Source organism: Pipistrellus kuhlii, unplaced genomic scaffold (genome assembly GCF_014108245.1).
Source record: "Pipistrellus kuhlii isolate mPipKuh1 unplaced genomic scaffold, mPipKuh1.p scaffold_m20_p_15, whole genome shotgun sequence".
Classification (NCBI taxonomy): domain Eukaryota; kingdom Metazoa; phylum Chordata; class Mammalia; order Chiroptera; family Vespertilionidae; genus Pipistrellus; species Pipistrellus kuhlii.
In genome coordinates, this window is record NW_023425460.1 from 32,394,617 (window position 1) to 32,421,923 (window position 27,307).

General features: G+C 37.5%; 1 protein-coding gene across 28 annotated transcripts in view; it reads left to right on the forward strand.

Annotated features, from left to right (window-relative positions):
• The window catches only part of BTRC (beta-transducin repeat containing E3 ubiquitin protein ligase), a 150,595-nt gene that overhangs the window by 91,134 nt on the left and 32,154 nt on the right, over positions 1-27,307 (forward strand). For 24 of the 28 annotated variants that reach the window (XR_006741714.1, XM_036437881.2, XM_045582020.1 and 21 more), the window contains one exon: positions 46-135. The exons of the other annotated variants lie outside the window; for them this stretch is intronic. Coding sequence is in view for 23 of the 24 variants with exons in the window: in XM_036437881.2 (XP_036293774.1) it covers positions 46-135 (90 nt within the window). In the remaining variant the exon portion in view is untranslated. The remainder of the gene's footprint in view (positions 1-45; positions 136-27,307) is intronic. 28 annotated transcript variants of the gene reach the window in all.

Consider the following 27,307-nt stretch of genomic DNA (forward strand, 5'->3'; position numbering starts at 1 on the left):
GAAATATTAAACCTGTTTCAAAAAAACCCACACCTCTCTTTACAGACTTATAACAGCTGTGCCAGACTCTGCTTAAACCAAGAAACAGTATGTCTAGCAAGCACTGCTATGAAGACTGAAAATTGTGTGGCCAAAGTAAGTAATATTATTCAATATATATTATACTACTTCATAACAATGCATTATCTATAGAGGTCTTCACTCATTATTGCTATAAAGCTTATTACCGGATTTTACTAATATATTTTTAAGAGAATATAGCGAGCATTTTATCCAAATTAGATTACAAGTTGGAATCTCCAGCTCTTTAATTGCAACATAATTTTTTGATTATGTATACTGGTCACACTTCAGTCTAAATCATATTTGTTGCTTACACTAGCTATGGATTGTAACAAAAAAGTAAAGTTTTATGTAAGAAATTATACAAATTATTTTTATGTTTGTTCATGGCTTCTAGTGTAATTAAGAATAATGTACACCATTGCAAGGATTGTGAAATATGCTATAGAAAATCCAATTATTATATCATTATTGTTATTTATTAAATGGCTTAATTGTAGAAATATTCCTTTTGGTGATCTTGATCTGCATGGACAAGTATATTTAAATCACGCATATGAGCTACCTCTTATGTATAAATGTGTGCCATATCTGTAAAATAGATACAAAAAAATAATCTTACATATTAGAGATTTTACAATCTAATAATCATATAACTATGACTCAAAATTTTCTAAGTATCTTTAACTACTCAGGAGCTTTGACCTAAATTTAGATATCATCCATTTTGATGATTCCAAGAATAAGTAAAATTCCAGTATGGGCTTTGTTTCTAGACTTTTACTTTGCATATCTGCAAACTTACTGCCTTCAATAACTGTTTTGTCACTGTTACAACATTTCCAATTTTAACTACTTTAAGTTTAATCTATTATATTATATAATTAGGCTCTTAATTACTTACTGTTATTATTAGAGCTAAGGCTGGTATCATCCTTTGCTACAAAAATCAAATGACAGCAATATTTTTTATTATTTTTATTTTATTTCTTAAAACATGAAGTATTTTTGTCAACTGAAAATATATAATGGAAAATATAATCAATGGAAATGATCCATATAAGAAATGTCAGAATTTACTTAAAATTATAGTTTAAAAAGATAGTCATTTAAGTGTTTCTTAAACTAGAATGTCTTAATGACTTACTGTAAAATATGAATATTATAAATTATATTTACATATTTCATGTTTCAGTCACTTAGTAACAGCCAGCAAGTGCTAATTGATCGAATTTTTTACTTAGCATTTGAACATTGAGATGGGGGACCAATTATTTGAGCCTTTAAAAATAGTCTATCTCCTTTTTGGCCACACTGCTCTCAGTTTTATCTCAAGTGGGTGACTTCTGGCTAACCAAGGTAAAATCTTAACATGAGCACCGATCCGAGGACAAGGTGACAATTTTAATGAGTTTCATTGAGAGCTGGCCAACAGAACATCTGTCCTTTTTGTTTTCTCCATACTTTGTAAACCAGGATCTCTAAAACTATGTAGTTATTTTGTTGAGTGTCTGTATGATGTGGTGTATGTGTTTTTTCTCTCCCACTCTACTTAAGTGGTGCATGGTTAGAAATCTTCTGGCATCTGGCACAATGACATAATTTCTTCTGTGCTCTTGGGTGAGGAATTAAGTTTGCTCATTGCTGCTCATCAGTCTGTTTCCTTTGCTCCCAGATGGTGGCCCTCTCATCCCATTCTTGCTTATTTTAACATTATTCTGACATCTATATCCTTTCATTGATTTCTTAAATACCCTAATTCAGGGGTCCTCAAACTTTTTAAAGTGGGGGCCAGATCACGGTCCCTCAGAGAGCTGGAAGGCCGGACTATATGAACTACTAATTCCTACTGTAACACCTCGGCTGCGCTCACTGCCCAAAAAACTTGGCGGGCCGGATCAGACTCCTCTGCGGGCCGCATGTGGCCCACGGGCCGTAGTTTGAAGACGCCTGCATAATGATTTTATCATTTTCTATTGGAACCCACCTAACTTTCTGGTCCTATATATATAAATTATTGATTTCAAAGAGAGGAAGGGAGAGATAGAAACATCAGTGATGAGAGAAAATCATTGGCTGCCTCCTGCACACCCCACACTAGAAATCATGCCCACAACCTAGGCATGTGCCCTTGACCGGAATCGAACCTGGGACCTTTCACTCTGCAGGCCGACGCTCTATCTACTGAGCCAAACCAGCTAAGGCTTATTATTCCTTTTATTGGCCCATAGGCTGTCTTCTGGTTTATTTCTTCAAATTGAGCTAAATAAACTATTGATCAATGGCAAATAAGAACATGTGGCTGAATTCTATTCTTTTTGCAACAGCCTTCAGTGAGGTACCAACAACATGGAAATAGGGGAAGAATTTTCCCTTTTTCACTTACATGTTATAGGATATCATGATTCTGTACTATTTCTGCTGGCCTCATTTATTGCTTGACTTTTGAAAAATAATGACTTGGTACTATTTTTGTAGGTCTGCAAGCTTGTCCCTATTTCCTGTTCTTCACCTTTAGCCCTTAACTGAATAGTTTCATCTGCTATACTTGATATGGCTGCATGGTTTTTAAGTTGGTACAAGTGTCTGTTGATTCAGATTGTACTCCAAAGTGGCCTTGAATGTCCAGCCATCTCTATGTGAGAGCAACTATAATACAGTGAGACCATCCATTTTGGGCTCTAGTTCAAAGCAGTCAATTCTGGTAGGAGTGACTTTCGTTTAGGTGGAGATGGTAATTAAAGTCTAAAACCTTACTATTAAAAACTGTTGATATGAGTTTTAGAGAAAACTTTACTACCAGTTATTCCCTTAAAAATAGCAATGTTGTTATGTTCGGACCCCTTATAGCGCATCGTATAGGATTCCTCATTGCTGGAAATATCTTACAATAAGTGTTTTACAATAGGTCTATGGAAAGAGACTCATTGGCCCTAGTTACAATACAAAATGCCCCCACAAATTTGTAAAACAAACTATAGTCACCCTAGGTTAATAATAATCTTCTGAATCTCTTAACTTGAAGAATGATGCCTAAAAAAGACCTATAATAATAAAAGCATAATATGCTAATTAGACCAGACATCCTTCTGGACAACCTTCCAGACAAAGCCAGGGCTGCGAGAGAAACCCAGGTCCCAGGTGCCTGCCGGCAGCCACAGGGAAGCCCGGATCCCCGGTGCCAAAGGGAAACGTGCCAGCAGCCAGGGGAAGGAAGGCCTATTCTTGCACAAATTTCGTGCATCAGGCTCTAGTTTAAAAATAAAAATGGAGGAGGGGTCATTTTATCAGTACAACTTAATCCAAGTAATATTTGGAGGCACTGAAATGTCTTATTATCTTCCAAAGCTTTCCTTCTTAATAATTATAACCCTGTATTTTATGAAATTTGTTATTGGAACATGATGAGCTTTGAATTTATTGTACCTTTAAATGGACAGTCATTACTGACTGCCAATTTAGTGTTTAAAATCAATAATTACATTGTACCTAATTGTCAAGCTTCATGATGCTTTTTAATTGATAAAGAAAATTAACTGGAAAAATGAAGAACACTGATCCTTTGTGTTTAATTGAACTTTTAAAAAATATTACTAAAAAGTTTGATTTCAGGTATTTCCCTAATTTACCCTTCTACACACATACACAGTTAAAATTTAGTTGTTTGAACATATCTATCTAGATTTCTGTCCAGGTAGGAAGAAGTACTGCCTCTATGTTTGGAAAATAAACCACTTCAGGAGTCCTTTGTAGATGTGTTCTATATTATAGTTGTTGTTGTTTGTTGTTATTGTTTTTTACTTGAGACTAATAATCTGTTTGTAACTGACTGAGACAGAAAAATGTGATGTTCCTTTCCACTTACTCCAGATTTTGATAGAAGACTTGTTTTATTTATTTCCAAAATTATATCCGCAGGAAACAAGCTGTTTAAATTCAGATTATGCTGAAGCAAAATGGTCCTGGTATGAGAAGCAACGTGCTGTTTTACGAGCACAGAGTCCCTTTTCTCATAACTGATTGATAGTAAATATTTTCCTGAAGAATTATTGCCAACCATGAACAGTGCAACTGTTTCACTTTTTTTCCGTGCTACTTGCTGTACCAGCCATTGTCGGTAATTAAGATCTACAATTCACAATGCAGACGTTTGCACTTCCTCTGGGTCTGTACTATTTATAAGGCATTTCAGCTGTTCAGAGTTTCTTTTGAGTTTTAAACTACATGTTAACAGGCTTCTTTAATATATACTATTCTACAAGAAGCACATTAGATGGTCCATTCTTTGCACAGGTTCCTCTGGTGGGTCTAACAACTAGCTTTTAGAGAATATATTTAAATGTAACCATATCATTGAGGCCAATGTGGTTGGAAAAACTCTGAAGTGTAATGTGTCACACATTTGGTTTATTCTGAAGGCAGGAATAAAGTTGAGAAGTAATATTTTCCCTTTCATCTTCAAATGTTTTTATAAATAATGAGTGTTAATAGTGTGGGTAGTTACAGAGAGGTTCTGAGAAATACTAGTAGAATGGCTTTTTCAAGCTCACTTTTGAAGTAATAACAGAATCAAGGGCCATTGTTACAAACAAGAGTTTGTGTGTTTGTCAGATTAAGGATACAAGTATACATAAACTTCTGGATGTGTATGATTCTTAGGAATACAAAGGGCGCTACAAGGGATCAGCAGATTGACTGCACATTTGTTGTGTAATCAGCTTTATGAACCCTTTAGGAATATGCCATTGGAGAGAAAAGTTTAAATAGGAATCCTGGTCTATATTAAAATTGGTATAAAATTCAAAGTCGTGTTCATTTTTTTTTTAAAAAAGTTCAGACCCCAGTGAGAGTCTTTGTGAATTATGCCTGAGAGTCAGAGTAACTGCTTGCATAGTCTCCTTGCTACCTGCATTTATTGTTAAATATACAAGAGAAAGAAACAAGAAACTGAACGTGGTTGACAAAATAAGTTTAAAACTTTGTGCTGAGTGGAGATCAGTCTGGCTGTTTTTAAGCCTGAAGTCAGCTTCATTGATTCTGCTTGTTGGCCGCCAGCATCGTTCAGCAGAGCAGAGCTTCGGAGAAAGGCAGGACACGGGTTTCAGTGCTGATTTCCGACAGCCCCTCTGACTATAAGACACAGCTTATAACAAAGCCTTTCCAAGGCAGTTTTAGTTACCAGAATTTAAAACTTTCAGTAGGTTTTTTTTATTTTTATTTTTTACTTATAGTGCTTCTGTAAACTTTTTTTCCTCCTTGAACTCTTTATGAACCTTTTTTTTTTTAAAGATAGTAGCAGTGGTTCAACTGTTGGGAACCACTGATATATCTGACTGTGATGCTTCAAGATGCTAGAACCTATTCACATTTCTTTCTAGCCAGGGAGCTAATAAGATTGAGTTTGTCTTTGTGGATTGATCTAGATTAGCATGAGATTAGCCCAGTCAGAGTCTTCCTCAGTGATAGAGGGAAGGTTAGGAGGGAGAGGGGTGAAAGAAGAAAGTTCTTCAAGAATTGACTGCAATATTGCCCGCTGATGCATGTCAGATCACCCACACGGAGAGATCACATGGCTTCTCCAAAAGTCAAACGATCAATTCGCCTCGTTTTGGCTCTGTACTTAATGCACAAACAGTGCGATCTGCAGGGCTGTAATTGCATTGTTAGGGCCAAGGAACAAGCCTGTGCCTTTTCAGCAGACAGCTGGCAGGGAGAGAGGCATGTTGTTAGGAAAGAGAGAGGCAAGGCAAATAAAATTACTGCTAACGCTCAGAGATCGGCAGGAGTCCTACTTGCCTAATCTTACCGGTGGGAGCAAGCGGCTGTTGTAATCCAATTATAGCAGCATAAGCAATTTGTTAGACACTCCGCATAATGTAACAATTTCCCAATAAACTCTGACTTGTAATAACGTCGGCAAGAGTCCGCATAAATCTGCCCGAATGGTGGGGGCTGGAGCGTTCGGCTGGGGGCTTGTAATTGGCGCCATCAGCACGTTTTGCAGAGTGCAGTATGGTGCAGTCTTTTAGTGCAGGAATTTTAAGGAGAAAGCGTGGCACATGTTTCTTAGAAAAAAGAAAAGTGGCCATTAAAAGGGGAGCAGCTAGAAGGGCATACTCTTGCCTTCACATTACCTACGAATCTCAGTGTAGAAAGAAAGCTGGAGGAAGCCATGTTTCCTTCTAATACTAAAGGGGGTGGGGGAGCGTGTGGATTAAATTCCTATATTTAAAAGCATCTGTTTCTTTATTTTTCCCTCCTCCAGCCTCCAAAATGCTGTTCAGGCAGCAGTTAGGTAACATTTTTTACAAAATGTTCATAGCCAAGCAAGCCTTGAAATATGAAGTTTAAATCTATTTTCTTGTAGAGTTTAGCATTTTCTTTATAACAGGAAAATATAGTTTCTTTGTGCCCAAGACACATTTTTTAAAGATAATTATCTTATTGAATATCAAACCTTTCTGGAGAGTTCTGTCTTCTGCTTTAAGAAACCGTCTCTTACTGAAGAGTTCTAAAACCCAGCTTGTCCGTTTAGCTGGCTTTACACACTGCTTATTTTCCACTTCTGAAATATAGTGTGAATGTACGTATGTGATACTAGGATTAGTACTTTTTCTTGTTGAACACTACATTGTATGAGAATACAGTTTTTTGTTTAAAACCATACCTGTATGATTATCACAGAAATAATTTTGATTCCTAAGTTGTAAATTTTGGGGAGGGGGGGTAAAAATATTTGTTGTTGTGTGGAGAAAATAGAACTTCCATTATTAATTGATTGATTGGCATCTATTGTCACAGAACAGAATTTCTGTATGAATTCTAGGATGTGGAGAGTACTCATAGATTTTAGTTAATAAACAGGTTTTCGTGCAACTGAGTGCATTAAATGCTATCTACTTTCTTATGCCAACCCAACACTTCATTGTTGTTCATTTATGTCAGAGCCAAGCTTTTGAAATAGGAACAGGATTCTTCAAGATAGCGTATTGCTGAGGATGTTATTACAATGAATATTTACTTTCAGTATAAACATTTCCTTCTGAAGCAAACGCTGCCTGGTTTGTTGAGAGCTGCATCAATAAACTGCAGTACCTCTAATAAAGCCACTCAGTGTCTGGGTTTAACTAATGGCTGATTTTCATGGCTTTGACAGTGAGCTGTGTGCGTTATTTTCTCCTGATATTGTAAAAATAATGAGAGCAAATTAGAACAATCAGTTTACACAGATAGCTCCTGATTGGAGGCGATGGGCAATATGGCAGCAGATAATCCATCTTCGGGCTCCTGTCACATTAACTTCAGCTGTATGAAAAGATCAGGTGGGGTAAGCATGGATTCTGCCCAATCAGAACACTGAAATTAATGAGAAGAGCATTGTTCTGTGATCAACCTTTTAATTAGCAAGACTGGAAACAGAGGGAGTGATGAAGTCAGCACCACAGCTGCACAATGCCAGGCACAGTTCCTGAAAAGGGGGGAAATCTGTGGGTTTTAACATGACACTTTTCTTACAGTGTATGGGCATTGTGTTTCTACTCTAGAGTTGGTTCACAGGCTGAAAAATACTGCCTGCTTCCCAAAGTAATGTCACAAATATGGTTGATGATCTTTAGACTGTGATTCTATCATGGGTCAGTTAGGGTTTTGATTACTAGCACACTTTTTTGGCATTCCACTCTGGGTTTTAACTTTTGAATTAAAAAAAAAAAAAATTGGGTAGCTTAACCAGTTTGGCTCAGTGGATAGAGCATTGGCCTGTGGACTGAAGGGTCCCAGGTTCGATTCTGGTCAAAGGCATGTACCTTGGTTGTGGTACCTTGGTTGTGGGCACATCCCCAGTAAGAGGTGTGCAGGGGGCAGCTTATTGATGTTTCTCTCTCACATCGATGTTTCTAACTCTCCCTCTCCCTTATTCTCTGTAAAAAAATAAATAAATAAATAAATAAATAAAAAATAAAAAATAAATAAAATGTATATATTTTTAAAAATTGGGTAACCAAAAAAAATATTTTTTAATTTTAAAAGGTCTGCCTTGTCAGCCTACCACTACCCTCTAATTTAGTTGCAAGTAGCATGAAGGTTTTCTGGTTTGGAGCAACTCCTGTTTTGAGTTGCTTAAAAGAGGAACAAAGTCCAGGCAAGTAAGCTACAGTGTATTTAAAATGTGTTTCTTTCCTGATACTGTTTATTAAGAAATTTTTGGGCAGAGACCGGTTTGGCTCAATGGATAGAGCGTCGTCTTGGGGACTGAAGGGTCCCGGGTTTGATTCCAGTCAAGGGCATGTACCTTGGTTGCGGGCATATCCCCGGTGGGGGGTGTGCAAGAGGCAGCTGATCAATGACTGTCTCTCATCGATGTTTCTAACTCTCTCTCTCTCTCCCTTCCTCTCTGTACAAAATCAATAAAATATATTTATAAAAAAAAAAAAAAGAAATTTTCGGGGTCGGGGCGAGGTTCCCCCTATACTATTGACCTTAATATTAGGGGCTGTGTCATTTTAATTTATGTAATTGAGAACTGAATATCAATGATTGGAGTTTATAGGAGGAAGAGAGGGAAAATCTGTGCAGTAACTACAACTAAAGACTGATTCATCCATTTGACACTCAGTTATACTAAAATTGTAACCTTGTTAATCATCTCTATAATATTGGAAAATATGGCAGAAAGCTATTGAAGACATTAATGAGCCAAATTTTCTCTACCATATCAGTTTTCTGGGCCTTCTTTAGCAAGCTGTAACTTTGGGAAAGTATATAAGACCATCAGGATTTGAGGTATTTTAGTCTTTATACCTTAAGCTTATTGGCTTCCTGTAAAAGCAATTTATAGGCTAGTAAATGAATCCAAGTATCTTCCAAAGATATACAAGTAAACTTGTTTTCTTGATATTAACTGTTAATTGACTTAAGCATTTATTTAAAGTATCCTATCTAGTAAAAGAGTAATATGCAAATTGAGTGTCACTCCAACACACAAGATGGCCACCACCACGTGGACACAACATTGCTGCCACAAGATGGCAGGAAGAGGAGGGCAGTTGGGGATGACAGGACTGAAGGGGAGGACAGTTGGGGGGGACCCAGGCCTGCAGGGGAGGACAGTTGAGGATGATTAGGCTGGCAGGGGAGGGTAGTTAGGGGTGACTGGGCCAGCAGAGGAGGGCAATTGGGGGTGACCAGGCCTGCAGGGGAAGGCAGTTGAGGGGGAACAGGCCTGCAGGGGAGAGAAGTTAGGGGCAAGTAGGCTGGCAGGGGAGGGCTGTTAGAGGCAATCGGGCCTGCAGGGGAGCAGTTAGCTGTCAATCAGGCTGGCAGGGGAATGGTTAGGGGATGGTCAGGCTGGCAGGCAGAAGTGGTTAGGGGCAATTAGGCAGGTAGGCAAACATGTGAGCTGTTGGGAGCCAGCAGTCCTGGATTGTGAGAGGGATGTCCGACTGCACATTTAGGCCCAATACCCCCAGGATCCACCTGGGATTGGGCCTAAACAGACAATCAGACATCCCTTGAGGGGTCCCAGATTGGAGAGGGTGCAGGCTGGGCTGAGGGACACACCCCTCTCTCCCGTGCACGAATTTCGTGCACCGGGCTAGTCTATAATAATCTATAATAATAAAAGGGTAATATGCTAATTAGACCGGGTGTCATTCCAGACATCCTTTCAGATGAAGCCTGAGCTGGAGGGAAGCCCGGGTCCCAGGTGCCAGAGGAAAATTGGTGCCAGCATTGGGGGGAAGGAAGACTTACTCTTTCACAAATTTTGTGCACTGGGCCTCTAGTTAATAAATAAAAATCCATTATCAATACACAGGTGAAGTGTAAGATGATCTTTTCTCATTATAGTTAGTAAGACTTTTTTATCATATAAATATAATAATGGTGATTCTAGCCTTGTAGCCCTAAAATACTGTATTTATGGAATGTAAGTCCCTGATATTATACCTCTATGCAAAACTCAGAACAAAAGCACTTTACTTCCCCCTAGGCCCCATCTCTCTCTCTCTCACACACACACACAAAATCTTTAGTATAGCTTTCAGAATTCTGTCAGAAACATTATTATATATATTTTTTACTGATAGTGAGCTTTTATTGCAAATATTTATTTAGACTGATTATCAGTATTTTAGGATCAGTGATTTAATACTAAATAGTCTAGGAATTTCCATCCCCATTTTTTAAGAAAATGGTGTTATTGTGCACATTAATGTTTTAAAGGCCACTTGTTAGAATTTTGCATGATATCTGGAAGATTTTTATTCTTATAGTTTTATGGATTTTTGTGACTTTTCATTCTCCTCCCTCCTAGTTTGACAGTCTCAGCAGCCTGGGCTTATAAGCTCTCCATGAATAAATATGTTCTTAGTTATATGGTATAAATAGATCGCTTACAAAGCTTGTGAAACCTGAGCTATTCTTTTGAACTTTTTAGTACCCATGAGCTCAGGATCCATATATTTAAATTTTATTCTTGTGTCATGACTCAGCTTATAAGGCATGAATTCAAATGACTATTGAATTTAAATGAGCTATGTATTCAAATGACTATTCTACTCTATACTAAGTTTCTACAAAAAATTAAATTGTATTTTTCCCTTTTTCCTATGATTCTGGAATTCCATTTGATTTAGTGATCTTCCCAATATTCTTTCTTGTTGAGGAGTTCTTTTTTGGTAAGATTTATTTGTTAAGATCGGGCTTAAAATACATTACTTTTGCCCTAGCCGGCTTGGCTCAGTGGATAGGGCATCAGCCTGGGGACTGAAGGGTCGAAGATTTGATTCCGGTCAAGGGCATCTGCCTGGGTTGTGGGCTCGATCCCAGTAAGGGACATGCAGGAGTCAGCCAATCAATGATTCACTCTCATCATTGATGTTTCTCTCTCTCTCCCTCTTCCTTCCTCTCTGAACTCAATAAAAAAATATATATGTTTTTAAAGACATCACTTTTTTTTAGGGCATCTTTTTGGTTTATACTAGTAATTACAGAAATGTCTAACTGGCTGAATGACCGAGAAACTTCTTTTTTTATTTCCTGACAGAGCTAGAGTTATCAAGTAATCTTAAATTCTACTAATCCCTAACCTCATCAATAGGGTTCACTTTAGAGAAATTTTTATTATTGATAGTCTAGTCTTTGGAATGCACCCTTACACCCTTATTTAAAGTTCTTATGTATGGAACCAATTGAATTTCAGAGTTCATTATAATCCTTTCTAAGTGTCCTTCCCTCCCACCCCCAACCCCAATTTTTAGTTTGGAAATATATTCCTACATAAGGAATTGAAAAATGTCCACTTCTGTGTGTGTGTATGTGTTTCTTTAAGGGCTTTTATCTTTTTTTTCCTTTTCTTTCCAGTTTTGTACTACTCAAAGTATGACATATAGAGAGAATACAATAATATTTATTGCTTCTGTGTTTAGGCTACGTGATATATTTCAATCCTTACATAAACCTGATAAGATGGATATTACAATTATTTTACAGATAAGAAACCTGAAGCTTAGAGAAGTTAAACCTTTTTTCAAATTTTCGTATCTCTTAAGTTGTAGTGTCATGTTTTGAACTCAAATCTGTCTGACTTCAGAGTCCTTTGCTCTACTATACCCAGTTGCCTTTCGGATAGTATTTGGAGGTCCTGTGTATCTCTCCTACCATTATACCAGGTCTCACACTAAGAAGCACCTATAGCTTTTCTCCATTTGATCTCTCTAGCATTATTGATGCCTAACAAATATTATTTCTATCCCTCCAGCCTTTTGCCCTCCCTTCTTCTACTGCTTATAAAATATCTTATTGAACTGAGCCAAGTACTATATTCAGAAAATTTAATTATCTCTATTTTGGATTACCTATTCAGTGATTCTACTTTAAAGACTTACTCAGTAATAATCACCTGCCTTATAACAGAGGCCTTAAAACAGGGGTGAGGAACATCCAGCTTGTGGGCCTTATCTGTAAAATAAGGGTAATATCCATCTTATCAAGTTTATGTAAGGATTGAAATGTACCACATAGCTAGCACTATAGTGCCTAAACATAGAGGCAATAAAATTAGCATATTTTCTCTATACCTCAAACTTTGAGTAGTACAAAACTGGGGGTAGGGGGGTGGAGATAAAAGCCCCTGAAGAAACACATACACAAAAATGGACATTTTTCAATTCCTTATTTAGGAATATATTTCCAAACTAAAAATTGGGGTGGAGGGTGGAAGAGAGGGCACTTAGAAAGGATTATAAAGGCCTCCGAAACTCGGTTGGTTCCATACATAAGAACTTTAAATAAGGGTGTAAAGGTGCATTTTGTGAGAAATAATTTGGTTTGGCTTTACCAAGGCATTAGGGATGAGTTAACTAAATGTTTGACCAAACATAGCAGGCTAATTTTTAAGTTAATAATTTTGTAGAGCCCTCGAATGATGTTCTAAATGTCCAGATAAAGTACCCCACCCCTGCCTTAAAGGATCTGAGATGGTTTCATGGCTCTGTGTTTCATTGTTCTACATATAAAGTAAGTGGTATGATTGAGTGCCTATATTGTTCAAAGTGCTGGTTTAGACCTTAGTAATTCTATATAATAAAAGGCTAATATGCAAATCAACCGAACGGCAGAACGACTGGTTGCTATGACATGCACTGACCATCAGGGGGCAGACGCTTAACATAAGAGCTGCCCCCTCGTGGTCAGTGTGGTGGGAGCACCACTAAGCCAGAAGCCAGGCTCACAGCTGGTGAGCGCAGTAGTGGTGGCTGTAGCCTCTTCCGCCTCCGCAGCAGCAGTAGGGATGTCCCACTGCTGCCGTAGGCCCGCTCCCCATGGGCTTTCGGATTGCGAGAGGGCACAGGTCAAGCTGAGGGGCACATACATACCCCCCCCCCCCCGCACGATTTTCATGCACCAGGCCTCCAATTGTTTTATAATATAAAAAAAAGTTGTTATGAAATATAGATCTCATCCTACTGTTTGAGTTAGTATTTACAATGTAAGCATACATTGGCAGGCCTTTTACAATAAAAAAATTTACTTTTCCTGGTTAAGCTTAGTAATTAATTTTGTCAGTTTAAAAAATATCCCTTATGGCTTCAAAGCCCAGGCTCTGATTGAACTTCAGTAAATATTTTCATAGTTTAGTGCATGTTTCTAGATAGTTTATTGATTGTGAAAACATCATGAGGGCTAATATCGATACTTAGACCTTGAGATTCTGTTTCAGATAGGAGAGCGGAAGCTTGGGACAAGAGTGAATAGTTAAGAAAAATGAAAACAAAATGAATATTTGTGTGTGTGTGTGTGTGTGTGTGTGTGTGTAAAAACTTCCCTGGCTATTCTCTAATGGGAAGAATAAAAATTTTTGATATTTAAGATTAACATAAACTTCATGTTCAGGCTTATAAAAATATGTAAGGAGCACTTGCTCACATGGAGCACTAAGACCATGATAAACAGTAATGTTGAAATCTTTCTAAAAGATTGAATATAAATTTAATTATGTTTTATATTTCAGACATCACTTGTTTAACTTCATCCACATTTTCTTATCAATATCTAATAGTATTAGAGATTTAATTATAAAATGGTTGTTTTTAAACCTGGGAGCAAGCCAAAGGGAAACGGAGAAAAAAATCCATGTTTAAAAAGAGATGGTTCCTACAGTGTTAACTATGGAGTGTGTAGCGTGACTCTGTAATGGAATATCATGGCAGGGGGTATAATACTGTAAATAAGATGAATATGCCACTTGTGGATTAATGGGCAACCTAAAGAGTGGCTTTATTTACATCTATGTGTGAGGTTCACCTTCAGTTTGTATATTTTCTCTTATTCTTTCTTTGAAATATATGTTCATATATTTCAGGGAGATGGAGAAAGAGAAACATCAATGATGAGAGAGAATCACTAATGGACTACCTCCTACACTCCCCCTACTGGGGACTGAGCCCACAACCTGAGCATGTGCTCTTACCAGGAATTCAGTCCCAACCTCCTGGTTCATGGATCGATCGATGCTCAACCACTGAACCACACTAGCCAGGCTTTTTTCTCTTATTTCTGTGATTGGCATACTTACAACCCTGATAGTTTAATTAGGAACTTAAAAAAAAAATCGGTTTCCTTGAATCCTGATATATATGTTCTTGTATGTACATAATTTTGGTAAGATTAATATATAATAGTGTCATTTTAGACTTTAAAATTGATAGGTGAAAAGTTTTCTTTAGCTTTTTCTCTGGGTAATACTTAAAGGTTCTGAAATTAAATCCAAGAATTAATAGCTTTTTAAACATTTTGTTATAAATGATAAGGGGCAGGTATAGACATTACATGTTTCCAGATCACAGTACATTTTACTTGCAGTGATACTTTTTTTTTTTTTTTTTTTTGATATGGGATGTTTTTCAAATGTTTGGTTACTGAGTAATGTAAACTTGAATACATGTAGCCTGGTACTCTATTGGAGTCACTATTTCAACATTATAACATGACAACATGCAGTAAAGGTACATACTAAGCGAGAGATAACTACTAGAGACCCAGTGCACAAAATCTGTGCACTGGGGGCAGGGGGAGTGTCCCTCAGCCTTGTCTGTGCCCTTTCTCAGTCCAGGAGCCCTTGGGGGATGTCTGACTGCCAGCTTAGGTTCACTGCTGGCTTAGGTCCGCTCCCCACGAAGGAGTGGCTCCTGCCACTGCCTCTATGCTTGCTAGCGGTGAGCTCAGTTTCTGGCTGAATGGTGCTCCACTTGTATGAGCGCACTGACCACCAGGGGGCAGTTCCTGCATTGAGCATCTGCCCCTGGTGGACAGTGTGCATCATAGCAACTGGTCATTTTGCCATTTGGTTGATTTGCATGTTAGCCTTTTATTATATAGGATTTTTTTGAGTTAGCTGTTTAGGTTGCTGTTGATTGTCAATTAATACTAATAAAATAGGACTCAGATCAAGCAACTTGCCCAAGGCACATTGCAGAACTGGAATTTGACTGCAGACTAGCCCCAGGGCCTGTGCTTTCAACCACTGTATTTTGTAAATTTTAGTATATAGAAATTAGTGTAGATGTAGCAAAGGGGGGATTTTATCTAAAAAAGTTATCTATGGTGCTTATTATATGTTAACAATTTATTAACATGTAACCAGGATTTGGAAAATACAGAAGTATGCAAATTGGTTATATAATATTATGATATACGTAGTAATATATTTTAGGCTTATTGTCTTCTCTTGCACTTACAGTATTTTCCTTTGCAACATTCCACGTGAGGTGATAAAAATTAAGAATACCTCAATTAGCAACCACAAAAAAGTAAAACAGTTAATTGAACCTTATACTTCTCTTCTTGTCTGTTAGGTTTTTCTTTTCAGGTTCTGATTGTGTGTAATAAAACTGTTGCTTAATTAATGCCAGGGTTCTGAAGCCTTTGGATGCCACAGAAGAGAGTGAAGTGGAGAATCCAAGAGGCAGCATCAAAGAGCTTTTCTGTCATGTTAATTTAGATCTGTCATTCTTGTTCTAGTTCATGATATACGGCTCCCAACAGATACTAGGTGAATTGAAAGAGGAGCAGTAGTGAAACCTATCTTAGGAAAAATACAATTCATGATTGAGGCTCTCAGTAGGTTAATGAATAACTGCTTTCAGACAATATCTTACTCCTAGTTTGAGCTGCCCTTGGAATGAATGTGGCTGTGTTAATGTGACCAGCAGACATGATGCAAAAACCAGTCTAAGTGGTAACTGGGCATCATGATTTTGTTGTATGTGCAGGAAAGATCCAGGACTAATGTTCATGGTGTACTTTTTTTTTTTTTAATGTTTTCTTTTATTGATTTTAGAGAGATAGGAAGGGAGAGATATAGAAACATCAAAGAGAGAGAAATATCTATCTGCTGCCACCTGCATGGCCCCACCAGGATTGAGCCAGCAACCTGGGCATGTGCCTGACTGGGAATCGAACCGGTGACCTCTTGGTGCATACACCTCTTGGGTCGACACTCTACCACTGAGCCTCACAGGCCAGGCCATGGTGTACTTCTCTCTGTGGCAGAGGGATGATTGTGTGTAGCCAGAGCATGAGAGAGGATATTGTACTGATTTGTATTTATTTCCATTTAGAATGCTAAAAAAAGCAATGGTAAAAATTTCCCTTAGAAACTGCTCAAGTTTTCTTTAATTATGGTCACACTTTTTGAGGGATCTATATGCTAAAAACAACGGTTGATAAGAAATGTTTGTTTCATATTACAACTCAAAAATTATTTTTTAAAATTAGAATGCATAATAGTAAGTTATGTAATAGTTTTCACTAAAATGAACTTTTAAGGTGACTCTAAATTTCTCTTCTTTTTCATTCTCTCATTCTCCTTGATTCAAGGAACTTATTAATTATAGCTAATTTTATATTTGTACTAAATTTAAAAGAGTCTTCAAAAGCATTGTTTCTTTCAGGGTGAGGAGGAGTAAGAAACAAAGCCCATTTTACCCGACTGCGTTCCCCGATGGCTTTACCTTCAACCAGGGAACCTTTGGAGCCTGCTCAGGTTCTGCCTGGATGGCACAGGATTACAACATGATTCTACCTCATACTTTCTGGCTGTCCCCAAATATGAAGTAGACATTGCCGAGTGGGAACATTGATATAATTTCAAATAGTTATGGTGTCAGTGAAGAAGGGGAAGTTTACAAGCATAGGAAAAGAATATAGGCTTCAATTTGAATAGGTCTCTGTTTTCCAGGCCATTATTTAATGTTAATGAATATTTGTTTAGAATGGATGGAGCTAGGTTAAGTGTTTAAAGCCAAAACTTTTTCTTCTCTTCCACTAAAGAGCAAGGTTCTCCTAAGACTGACCTACTTTGTTCTTATCCAGTACTATAGGTACAATTGTTACGAAGCCATGTAGAGGAAAACTAGATGAAGACCTGAAGAATTGTTTTGTAGGAAGTGCTTGGTAGCACGTTTCTTCATTGGTGATTAAATATTCCAAATGTATATTATAACAGTTACAACCATTTTTAAGCCTCCTATCTAAGTAGATGTTTTTCTCCTGGTTTTCTGTATTGTGAACTTTATAAAACTGGCTTAGGCAGCCTATTAATTATTCATATCATAGCAACAATTAAAGCAAATTAAAAATAAAAATAGCCATATTGCATTTAACCATAGGCAGCACCAAAATATGTCAGCTCTATAAGGGCCTGCGGAGTTTCCTTAGTTAAACGTGCTAGAGGGAGCTCTAACCTTGTTCAGAGCAGTGGCATATGGGAACAGTTGTCTGTATGTGGCCGTAGGGTCGCAGTTGAAGACAGAGGCTAATGCTGTTCCCTGGTAGAAATTTAAATTTTTTTATTAGAACTTCCTCTTTTTTCTTTTTTAATATCACAAAATAAGGGTTAGGACTCTCTGATACCAAACAGGGCTTCATTCACCCTTCTCTCTTTCTGTGAATATAATCATGTCCTTCTAATAGTTATTCAGGAGACCATGAATTTGACTCTGAACTTTCACAAAGTGAACACACCTATGTAATCACCACCATAATTCTTTTTAAAAGAAAGAAGGAAGGAAATAGACATATTGTATACTAGAGGCCCAATGCACAGAATTCGTGCATGGTGGGGTATGTCCCTCAGCCCAGCCTGCACCCTCTCCAATCTGGGATCCCTCTCACAATCCAGGACTGCTGGCTCCCAACTGCTCACCTGCCTGCCTTCCTGATTGCCCCTAACCTCTTCTGCCTGCTAGCCTGATCACCCTGTAACCCCTGATTGATGCCTAACTGCTCCCCTGCCAGCCTGTTTGCCTCTAACTGCCCTCCCCTGCAATCCTGGTCACCCTAACAGCCTTCCCCTGCAGTCCTGGTCACCCTAACTGCCCTCTGCTGCAGGCCTGGTCACCCCTAACTGCCATCCCCTGCAGGGTTGATCACCCACAACTGCCCTCCCTTCCAAGCCTGGACCCTCCCAACTGCCCTCCTCTGCTGGCCAACTTGTGTCCACATGGGGTCAGTCATCTTTGACCACATGGGGACAGCCATCTTGTGTATTGGAGTGATGGTCATTTTGCTTATTATTCTTTTATTAGATAGGAGGATTAGATAGGATAGAGGCCTGGTGCATGGGTGAGGGCCAGCTGATTTGCCCTGAAGGGTGTCCTGGATCAGGGTGGGGGTTCCCTTGGGGTGTAGGGTGGCTGGGCAAGGGGCCTGTGGTGGTTTGCAGGCCAGCCATGCCCCCCAGTGACCCAAACAGAAGCCCTGATATCTGGGGTTTATATATTTCTACAATTGAAACTTTGTAGCCTGGAGCGGAGCCAAGCCTCCTGCTCGCTCTGTGGTGGTAGCCATTTCTGTTGGAATTTATGAATCTTCTATAATTGAAACTTTGTAGCCTGAAGTGAAGGCCTGAGCAGGCCAGGACTGCAGAAGCTTGGCTTCCTCCATTGCCAGGTAAACCCAAGCCTCCCTCCTGCTCTCTGTGGCCACAGCCATCTTGGTTGGGTTAATTTGCATACTCACTCTGATTGGCTGGTGGGCATGGCTTGTGGTGTAGCAGAGTGATGGTTAATTTGCATATTATTCTTTTGTTGGACAGAATAGTTGTGATTTTTTAAATTCTCATCTTGTGCAGTATTTTATTGTGTGAATACTAGAGGCCTAGTACACGAAATTCATGCACTGGTTGGGTCCTTAGTGGCTATCGGCCTTGTACTCCCTTCCTTCCTCCCCCCACCCCCGGCCACTGGGGCCTCCCTCCCTTTCCCTGCCCAGCCCGTCCCTTGGTCAAACTCCTGGAAGAACTCTGGTTGAGGGGACAATTTGCATACTACGCTTTTATTATATAGGATACCAAATGTATTTATTCATTTTACTATAGATGAACATTTGGGTTCCTTTCAGATTTTGATAACTACAAAAGTTTTGTATGTGTCTTTTGTTGAATATGTACAATAAATACATATATTCTATTGGGTATTGGGTATGTAACTAGGAAGGGAATTGGAATTTCCAAACTGGTGTTACCAATTTATTCTCTATCCAGCAGTGAATGAGAGTTCTATTGTTCCTTTTCCTCATTAACCAACATTTGTCTGGCTTTTTCTATGTTGTATTCTGGTCTTGGGTAGCACCCGTATCACATTATGGTTTATTTGGGTTTTTTGACATATAACAAAATTTATAGTGTTAACCATTTTTAAGTGTTCAGTTCAGTAGTGTTAATATAATTTACATTTCCCTTAACACTTAAAATCAAGCATCTAGAATCTTTTTTTTTTTAATTGAGCATCTTTTTATATGTTGTTTGACCATTTAAATTTGAAGTTTTTTTGCCACTTCTCTACTGGGTTTTATGCATTTTTCTTAATGATTTGTAGTTTTTTGATGAATTCTAATACAAATCCTTTGTCTGATATATGTGTTAAACATATTTTCTCCTACTTTGGCTCACCTTTGTACTTTTTAAATGAGATTTATTGATGAATAGAGGTTCTTAATTTTACTCCAATTTATTAATTTCTTTCATATATAATTAGTATTTTTTAAATATATTTTTATTGATTTTTTACAGAGAGGAAGGGAGAGAGATAGAGAGCTAGAAACGTCAATGAGAGAGAAACATTGACCAGCTGCCTCTTGCACAACCCCTACTGGGGATGTGCCCGCAACCAACATACATGCCCCTGACCGAAATCGAACCTGGGATCTTTCAGCCCGCAGACCGACACTCTTACCACTGAGCCAAACCGGTTTTGGCTAATGAGTATTTTAACATTCTACTTAAGAAATATGTGTCTAAACAATAAAAAAAAATATGTGTCGACTCCAGTGTCATGAAGATATTCTCTTACATTTTCTTCTTAAATTTTTATTGGGTACCTTTCACATGTTGATCTACAATCCATTTGATTTTTGTGTGTGATGTTAGGTACAGGTGAGAAGTTTTTATTGTTGTTGTTGTTGTTTTTAATGTGATACTTATTTATCTGTTACAATAGCTAATATGCTACCTTGACCTGAGGACACTCATTGCCTTTGGAATCTGAAAGAAAAAGTCTCTAAGATACAGCATGCTATGGTCTATAGTGCTGAGAATTAAACTGGCAGAGAACAGCAGCCATCTGATCATGACCATTATAACCTTGATAAAGCATTAAGTGGATCCCAGTAGGCTTTTCATGCAGCCATACTGCTTTGATTTGGCCCTAAATAAGACAAGTTGGTGTATTAAATTGATATAATTTTTTTTGCCATCGTGTGAAGTCAAAGGATTTTTAATAAAGAGATATTCATTTATTGGCAATTTTCTAGAAAATGTTCCCTTAAATACTGGGAACCATGAAGAAAGATGGATGGGGAAAAACAAGAGAGTAGATATGAAAGAAATGAGGCAAATTGAGACACAGAAAACTTCAAGAAGACATTATTAGGTCTTCTGATCCAAGTGTCAAGCCTGAAAAGATTAACACTGATAGGTTTTAAATTTCTTTTTTCTTTTAAATTTTTTTACTGATTTGCAAGAAAGAGAAAGAGAGAGGAGAGAAATATCCATCTGCTGTGCTCCACCTATTTATGCATTCACTGGTTGATTCCTATATGTCCCCTGACCAGGATTGAACCCACAACGTTGGTGTTTCAGGATGATGCTCTAACTAACTAAGCTACTGACCAGGTCTAGAATGTAATAATTATGGAATATTTTTAGCATATCAAAAAGTCAGAATAGTGATGTTACCTGTGTACCTGTCATTCAGAATAATATAATAGCATTTATTTGCATAAAAGACTCAATTGTTGCAGAAAAATTTGACTTATTCTTGGAATTTTGAAAATATTGCTTACCCAAATAATATTATGACAAATATTTTTCTTTTTACTTGAGATGTATCCTTAAACTCTAATATGTTAGTTTTTTAAATAAGAAAATGTAAAACTTGAGTCTCTATTTTTAACTTTTTTTGTTCAGCTCTTTTAATATACCCTGGAACTGAATCATAGTCTCAAAATATAAAAGCCAGACTGAGCCACAAATTATCCCCTCCACCCATTTTACAGATGACACCAAGTGGTTGTAGAGACCTGCCCAAGATCACATAGCTAATTAGTGATAAGATCGGACCATCATGCTGCCTCATTTTTGTTTTGGGACTATTTATGTGTTTGTCAACTACAGGAAAACTTTTTCATAGAGATTTGCTTCCAAATCATCAAATTTCACTATGTACTTCTTAAACAGAAACAGAACGTTTTACACATACCAGTAGAAAAATTTCATGAAAAAAATATTATTTGGGTAAGCAATATATTTTCAAAATTCCTTGACTTTCATATTTTTAGTCCTTTATGTGAGCTTAGGCTACACCCAAGTGAAGTAAAAAGGCTGGTTAGTAAACCAGGAAATGTCTTTATATAAACTATGTTTTAAGAAAGCCAAATTCTGCCGAAACCGGTTTGGCTCAATGGATAGAGCGTCGGCTTGGGGACTGAAGGGTCCCGGGTTCGATTCCGGTCAAGGGCATGTACCTTGGTTGCGGGCACATCCCCAGTAGGGGATATGCAGGAGGCAGCTGATCGATGACTCTCTCTCATCGATGTTTCTGGCTCTCTATCTCTCTCCCTTCCTTTCTGTACAAAATCAATAAAATATATATTTAAAAAAAAGAAAGAAAAGAAATACAGTTCGTATTTCTACATCAAGAATATTATGAAAGTAACTGTCTTCCCAATTTTTATTTTTTTATCATACCTTTCCTCCCAGTAAATACACACAAAAACCCCTGGTGGGAGTTGGTCCCATTTTGAAAAAGAAAATTTTTTATAACCCTCAAAATTCAGTCTTCTCTCAGAAAAGCCAAAAATCTGCCAGTCACTGGCCCATGGAACTCCATAAAAATAATACCCATGTGAGGGAAATGTAAATAACCTTCAGACAAAATTACAAATTCGAAGTTTTTCTGCCAGTTTTTGAGAGAGAGGAGAATGGATGCTGGTGACAGCTAGAATCTTAGTCTGGTTTCTGCCCTAGCTCTCTTTGCTGATTACTAAAGCAAGCTACAGCGTCTGAAGGAAACAAACTGTATTCTGTACCTACAGGACGTTAGCTCTTCGGTAGAAACCAGCAATACATTGAGAGTCTTATGATCATCCTAATAATTTCCATACTGTTCTTCTCTCAAAAACTTTGAGTTTTATGGGAATATGTATTGTCAATTGCTTTGAAAGTAAATAAATAAATTAATTAATTTAAAAAAATGAAGTTCAAATGTCTTTTATTCCATATTGTAATACATTTTGAGGTCTTTCTTTTGCTCTTTTCTGTCTTCTCCAATTGTTAAATATCAAGCATTATTCCTTTTGGAAGTTTAGTTTTACTTTGATTCTTAAATTTTTCATGAAAAGATTTTACATATTTTATTACTATATAAAAGTGTTCAAACTTCAAACTAACCTTATAAAACAGTGGATTAAAGTTTACCAAGTTAGAGTTCTTATGAACAAAGTGTCAATGTAGTAATAGTATCATCCTTATTAGTGAGAGAAGGGGGACTACAATTATGTTTATACCATAAGGCAATTTACCACTGTACTCCCAAAAAATAATATCCACTTCTTATATTTGTTTGGGTTAAAAATTCATTTTACCAATTTTTGAGCTGCTGTTACATAGACATAAAGGGCTTACTTCATAATCTTTGTCCTTCAGAGTTTAAAAGTAAAGGTTTCTAGACCTAAAATTATTGTCAAAGCAAAAACATTGCATTTAGTCAGCAATATGTACATTTTAGTAAAAAACATAAAGACAGCTAATGCCCTTACTATGTGCCAGATATTCTTATAAATGCCATTTCATGTGTTGTTTTTTTTATTTTATCCTAACATCAACCCTTCTAAGTAAGTATTGTAACAATCACCATTTTATAGATGAGGTAATTGAGGCACAGAGAGGTTAAGTAACTTAACCAAGATCACACTTCAAGTAAATGGTAGAGCTGGGATAGACTTGGCTCCAAACTCCTGTGTTATTTGTTTATGATATTCTACTACATAAACATAGCTCCTTCGAAGGACTGTCTTCAATGTGGCACTTGTAGTCTTGGTGTTCATGTGAAATATATTTATCCATTTATGGTAAAGCACTCCTATGGGTCTGCATTTAGTCTTAGTCATTGACTAAGCTCATTAACATGGAGCTTCTTTGTCATTAAAAAAGAAAAGAGCCAGAATTTCATCTTAAGAAAAAGTTTATATTTTATGTAACAACTGCATTTTAAAATTTTATCTGAACACCACTAACTTAATATGAATCTGAGCAAGTTATCTTGATCACCTCTGCTAAAAAAAAACAAAAAAAACCCAGATGCTGCATCCAAACTAAGCTTTTTCCTGGATAAATTAAGAAAACAATTACCCAACTATTCCAGAGAGAAATGTCTTTGGTCCCTTGATGCTCCAAGGGTTATTAAAGTTTTACCTGCAGATAACCAAGTCTTCCCAAAGTCACAAGTCATTTACTTCACTCACTGCAGCTAAGAGAGGCCTGTGCTTCTGCCTCATAGGATTATTTCTTGCTGCATTTAACATGCATTAACAAGCATTTGGAAAGAGTTGAATTTCTTCTAGAAAGCTGAGTTGGCTTCTTGAGATCCTATCCCCAAAACTTTATATTTTTATAATCTAGGTTCTAGATATAGCTTACCAGAGGCTTTCTTCAGGACCAAAGTTTTACCAAGTCATTGAAACCTTTTTATTGGACACAAAAATGTAAGCATTAGCGCACAAACGCAACCAAGGTACATGCCCTTGGCCGGAATCGAACCTGGGACCCTTCAATTTGCAGGTCAACTATCCACTGAGCCAAACCAGTTAGGACTTTCCCATGTTTTTAATTGTTCTTTAAGTGTGTCTCTTGTGTTTTTTCTGGCAGCCAGTGCTTCCATCATTTCCTGTTATTTATGGTAGAGCTTAACTTTCTGATGCTAAAATAAAGGGAGGATGTGAGGGAAGGGTTAGAGAGAGGACTCTTAGTTTAAACTTGCTTCATCACAGAAATTTGACTTTGGAAATATTAACATTATTTAACATTCAGATGAGCAACTTCTGAGGAAATTTACAGAAAGAGCAACCAGATTCCAGACAATTAAACTTTATTACTTTGCCTGAAACATTTAGTTGTTTAGGAAAATAGTTCTTCCTCTCCTCTCCCTTTTGATGTTTATTGTTTATTGTATAGAAGAGGACCTGTGTCCAACAAGCATATTGTTCTTCTTGGAGCAGATGAGCTTGTTTATGCTAGGTCCATTTTGCATTTGATTATACTTACTCTTTCCCCCTCACTTCTTCCACTTCACCCCTAATCCCTCCATCTCTTCCCAAGCTCCTCATCTCTCTCCTGGTTCTCATCTCTTTTTAGTCTCTCTCCTAACCTCGCTCCCCAGTCACCACACTCTCCTTCACTCCACTCCAGTCACTTTCGTTACTCCTTTTTCTTTTCTACTTCCCCTTCCTCTCCCTCTTACTCTGCTTTCTTTTCCTTTCTTTCCCCTCTTCCCTTCACCTTCCGCCCTCCTTTTTCTCTCCTCTTCTCTCCCTCCTCTTCAGCCTCTTCTTTCCCCTCCTTTCCACAGTCACAATCACCTATAACTCTGTATCTTCTAGGATCAGATCTTGACTTTTCTGAGGTGTTCAGCAAAGGAGATCAATTTTGCCTGCTATGATTAATTTAGTGTTATAGCCAAAGAATCCTCTAGATAACAAACATCCTCCCCATATCAAATAATTGACTAATGATTTTTCTAAAGACCAGAAAGATATATATCCACCAACATGTGAACACTGTTTATTTTGTCAGTGGTGGAAATTATGGATAATTTTTATGTTCTTTGTGCTTTTGTGTTTTTCTTATTGTCTAAAGTGTGTCTATTATAAATGCTTTGTTTAAAAAATCACTTTATCTTTCTGTAATGCCTGACCCCAATAGAATACTCATTTAATGAAAGTAAAAACAAAATAAAATGAGGAATAAGATTTGATCCTCCAGTGAATATGAATTTGGTTTGTCACTTTGATATTCAATTTTCCAAATCTTTCCAACTTTCAAAATGGTGGCCCCTCAGATTTCAGCTGTTGGTACTCTCACGCCACATAATGGATGTTAAATACGGTGTCACAAGATAGGTTTAAACTCTTAAGTCCTACAGGACTTCTGCTTATCTCTATCCTCACTAAAATGTAGTTCGTGTTTTGTTTTTCTATAATATTTCTATGCTATGAGGGTGGTCAGTGTGACAGATTATATCTAGATTTGTTTTCAGCCCATTTAATCAGTCTTGGGGGGTGGAGGGGACTAGCATGTGTGAGCAGCCATTGTGTTATTGTTGTGCCTTGTCGGTTGTCCTTGGTATTGGTAAAATTCACGATGTCCTAGACCTAGGCAATGATATGAACACTTCCACAGGTAAATGTTAAAATTCCAATTTGAGATTCAAGTTTGGTAAGAACTTCCAGATTATTTCCTTCTCATTTGACTAGCTTAGGTGTGGAAAGTGAATATAAGACTGGATGGCGTGTTCTAGACACAGTTATGCATTTCCTAGCTGCAGGGTACTTGGTTCAGAAAGAGTTAACTGGTGTAGTTAGTGAATGGCTTTCTAGCTGCAGGGGTTTTTGAAAAGAGATCTAGGAATTCTGCAGTTAATTGAATCCTTCAGGCATGAACTTATGGTCATTGAAAAAATTTGAGTGTGCGAAATTATCTTGCTTTGCTACCTGATACAGTTCATAAAGTATCCTAGAAGTCCAGATTTTTTTAAAGAGTTTATGCCTGTTTATGCTAGTTAGACATTTTATGTGATAAACGTGATATTTAAAAAAAAATTACACAATATATTTGTTACCTTGCTTTACTCTTCTCCCAGTCCTACCCCCCTCTTTCCTCACTTCCCCAAATCTGCATTACTGGTGCATTTTCCCATTCTTCCCCATCTGATGAGCAAAGTTTTAGCAGTACATAGGAAGTTAAGTGCCTGGAGTCTTTTAAATATAAGTAACACGCAACCAGTAATAAGCTGCTAGTTGTTTTTTTGCTGCCTGCAAAGAAACATAAACACAGTGCTCATTTCTGGCAGGTTTTTACTGTCAGAGTTTCTCCTATTATATTTATCTTACAATTTGCCAGGGGGTGAAGTTATTAAGTTTTAGCAGCAGCCATCGATCAAGTTCACAAGTTAACACGATAAAGGCTCCGTGCCGCTCCGATCCGGGGAATGATGAGCCTCACTCGGTAATTAACTAAATGAGAAAGTTAAATCTTACTTGAGAGCTGGGAGAGATGAAAGAGAGGTGTTTGTCAGTTTCTCAGTGGAAATTAGAAGCAGTTTTCTGCAATTCCCTAAGCTGCTGCTCTGTCATATTTTACATAAGCACTGGGAAAACGTCTTGTAATTAGTGCTGTCATGGAGGATTTTTTTTGCTGAAGGATGTTGGAATAATTCATTAGATTATCAAGAAAGGCTTGTGTCCTGAAATGATTAGCACAGTGAAATTTAAACCATTAACGATAACAAGTTTAGAGCTTGCTGCAGTGCAGAGGCACCCGGGGTATGTCTGTGCCTATTTCAATCATTTCTTATAATTAAACATTATGTCCCTTTTTTTCCTCCCCATTACTAAGACCCGTCCAAAAATCCTTTTAAGGTGGCACTGTCTACATCAGTGGGTTTACCAGCCTTGGAGGTGTGCGGGGTTAGTACTATAATAATGCAGCAGTAAATTAAACTGCTGTGAGTTTCTTGATTTAGAACAAAAGAACCTACCGCCCTGGAAGCTATAAAGTTGTGTGAGGGAACCTACCACAGAAAGAAGAGCCCGGTTTTGAAACCTAAAAATGTTAAGTGGCTATCTTATCCCTTTAACCTCAAAAATTCAGAACTAATAAAAATGGCTTGGCTTGATGAATTTTTCTGTACGACTCTTCCTGTAATTAGTAAATAGGAAAAAAAATGTCCAGTCTTCAAATAATCATTTATACTGGTACATTTGTGAGTTCATTTCCTAGTGAGTTTTATTTAAAAGAATTGAAGTGATGGCAAGCTTTTTCTTGTTGGTTATTAGAAATCAGATTCATAATGCAAACTTTCCTTCTGCTGACAAATCTGCCCCTTCCCGTCTTCCATGTTCACTAATCAGATCTGACATATTTATGAGTTCACCTAATATGTAATCATATTTAGTAGAAGCTGTTAAAATA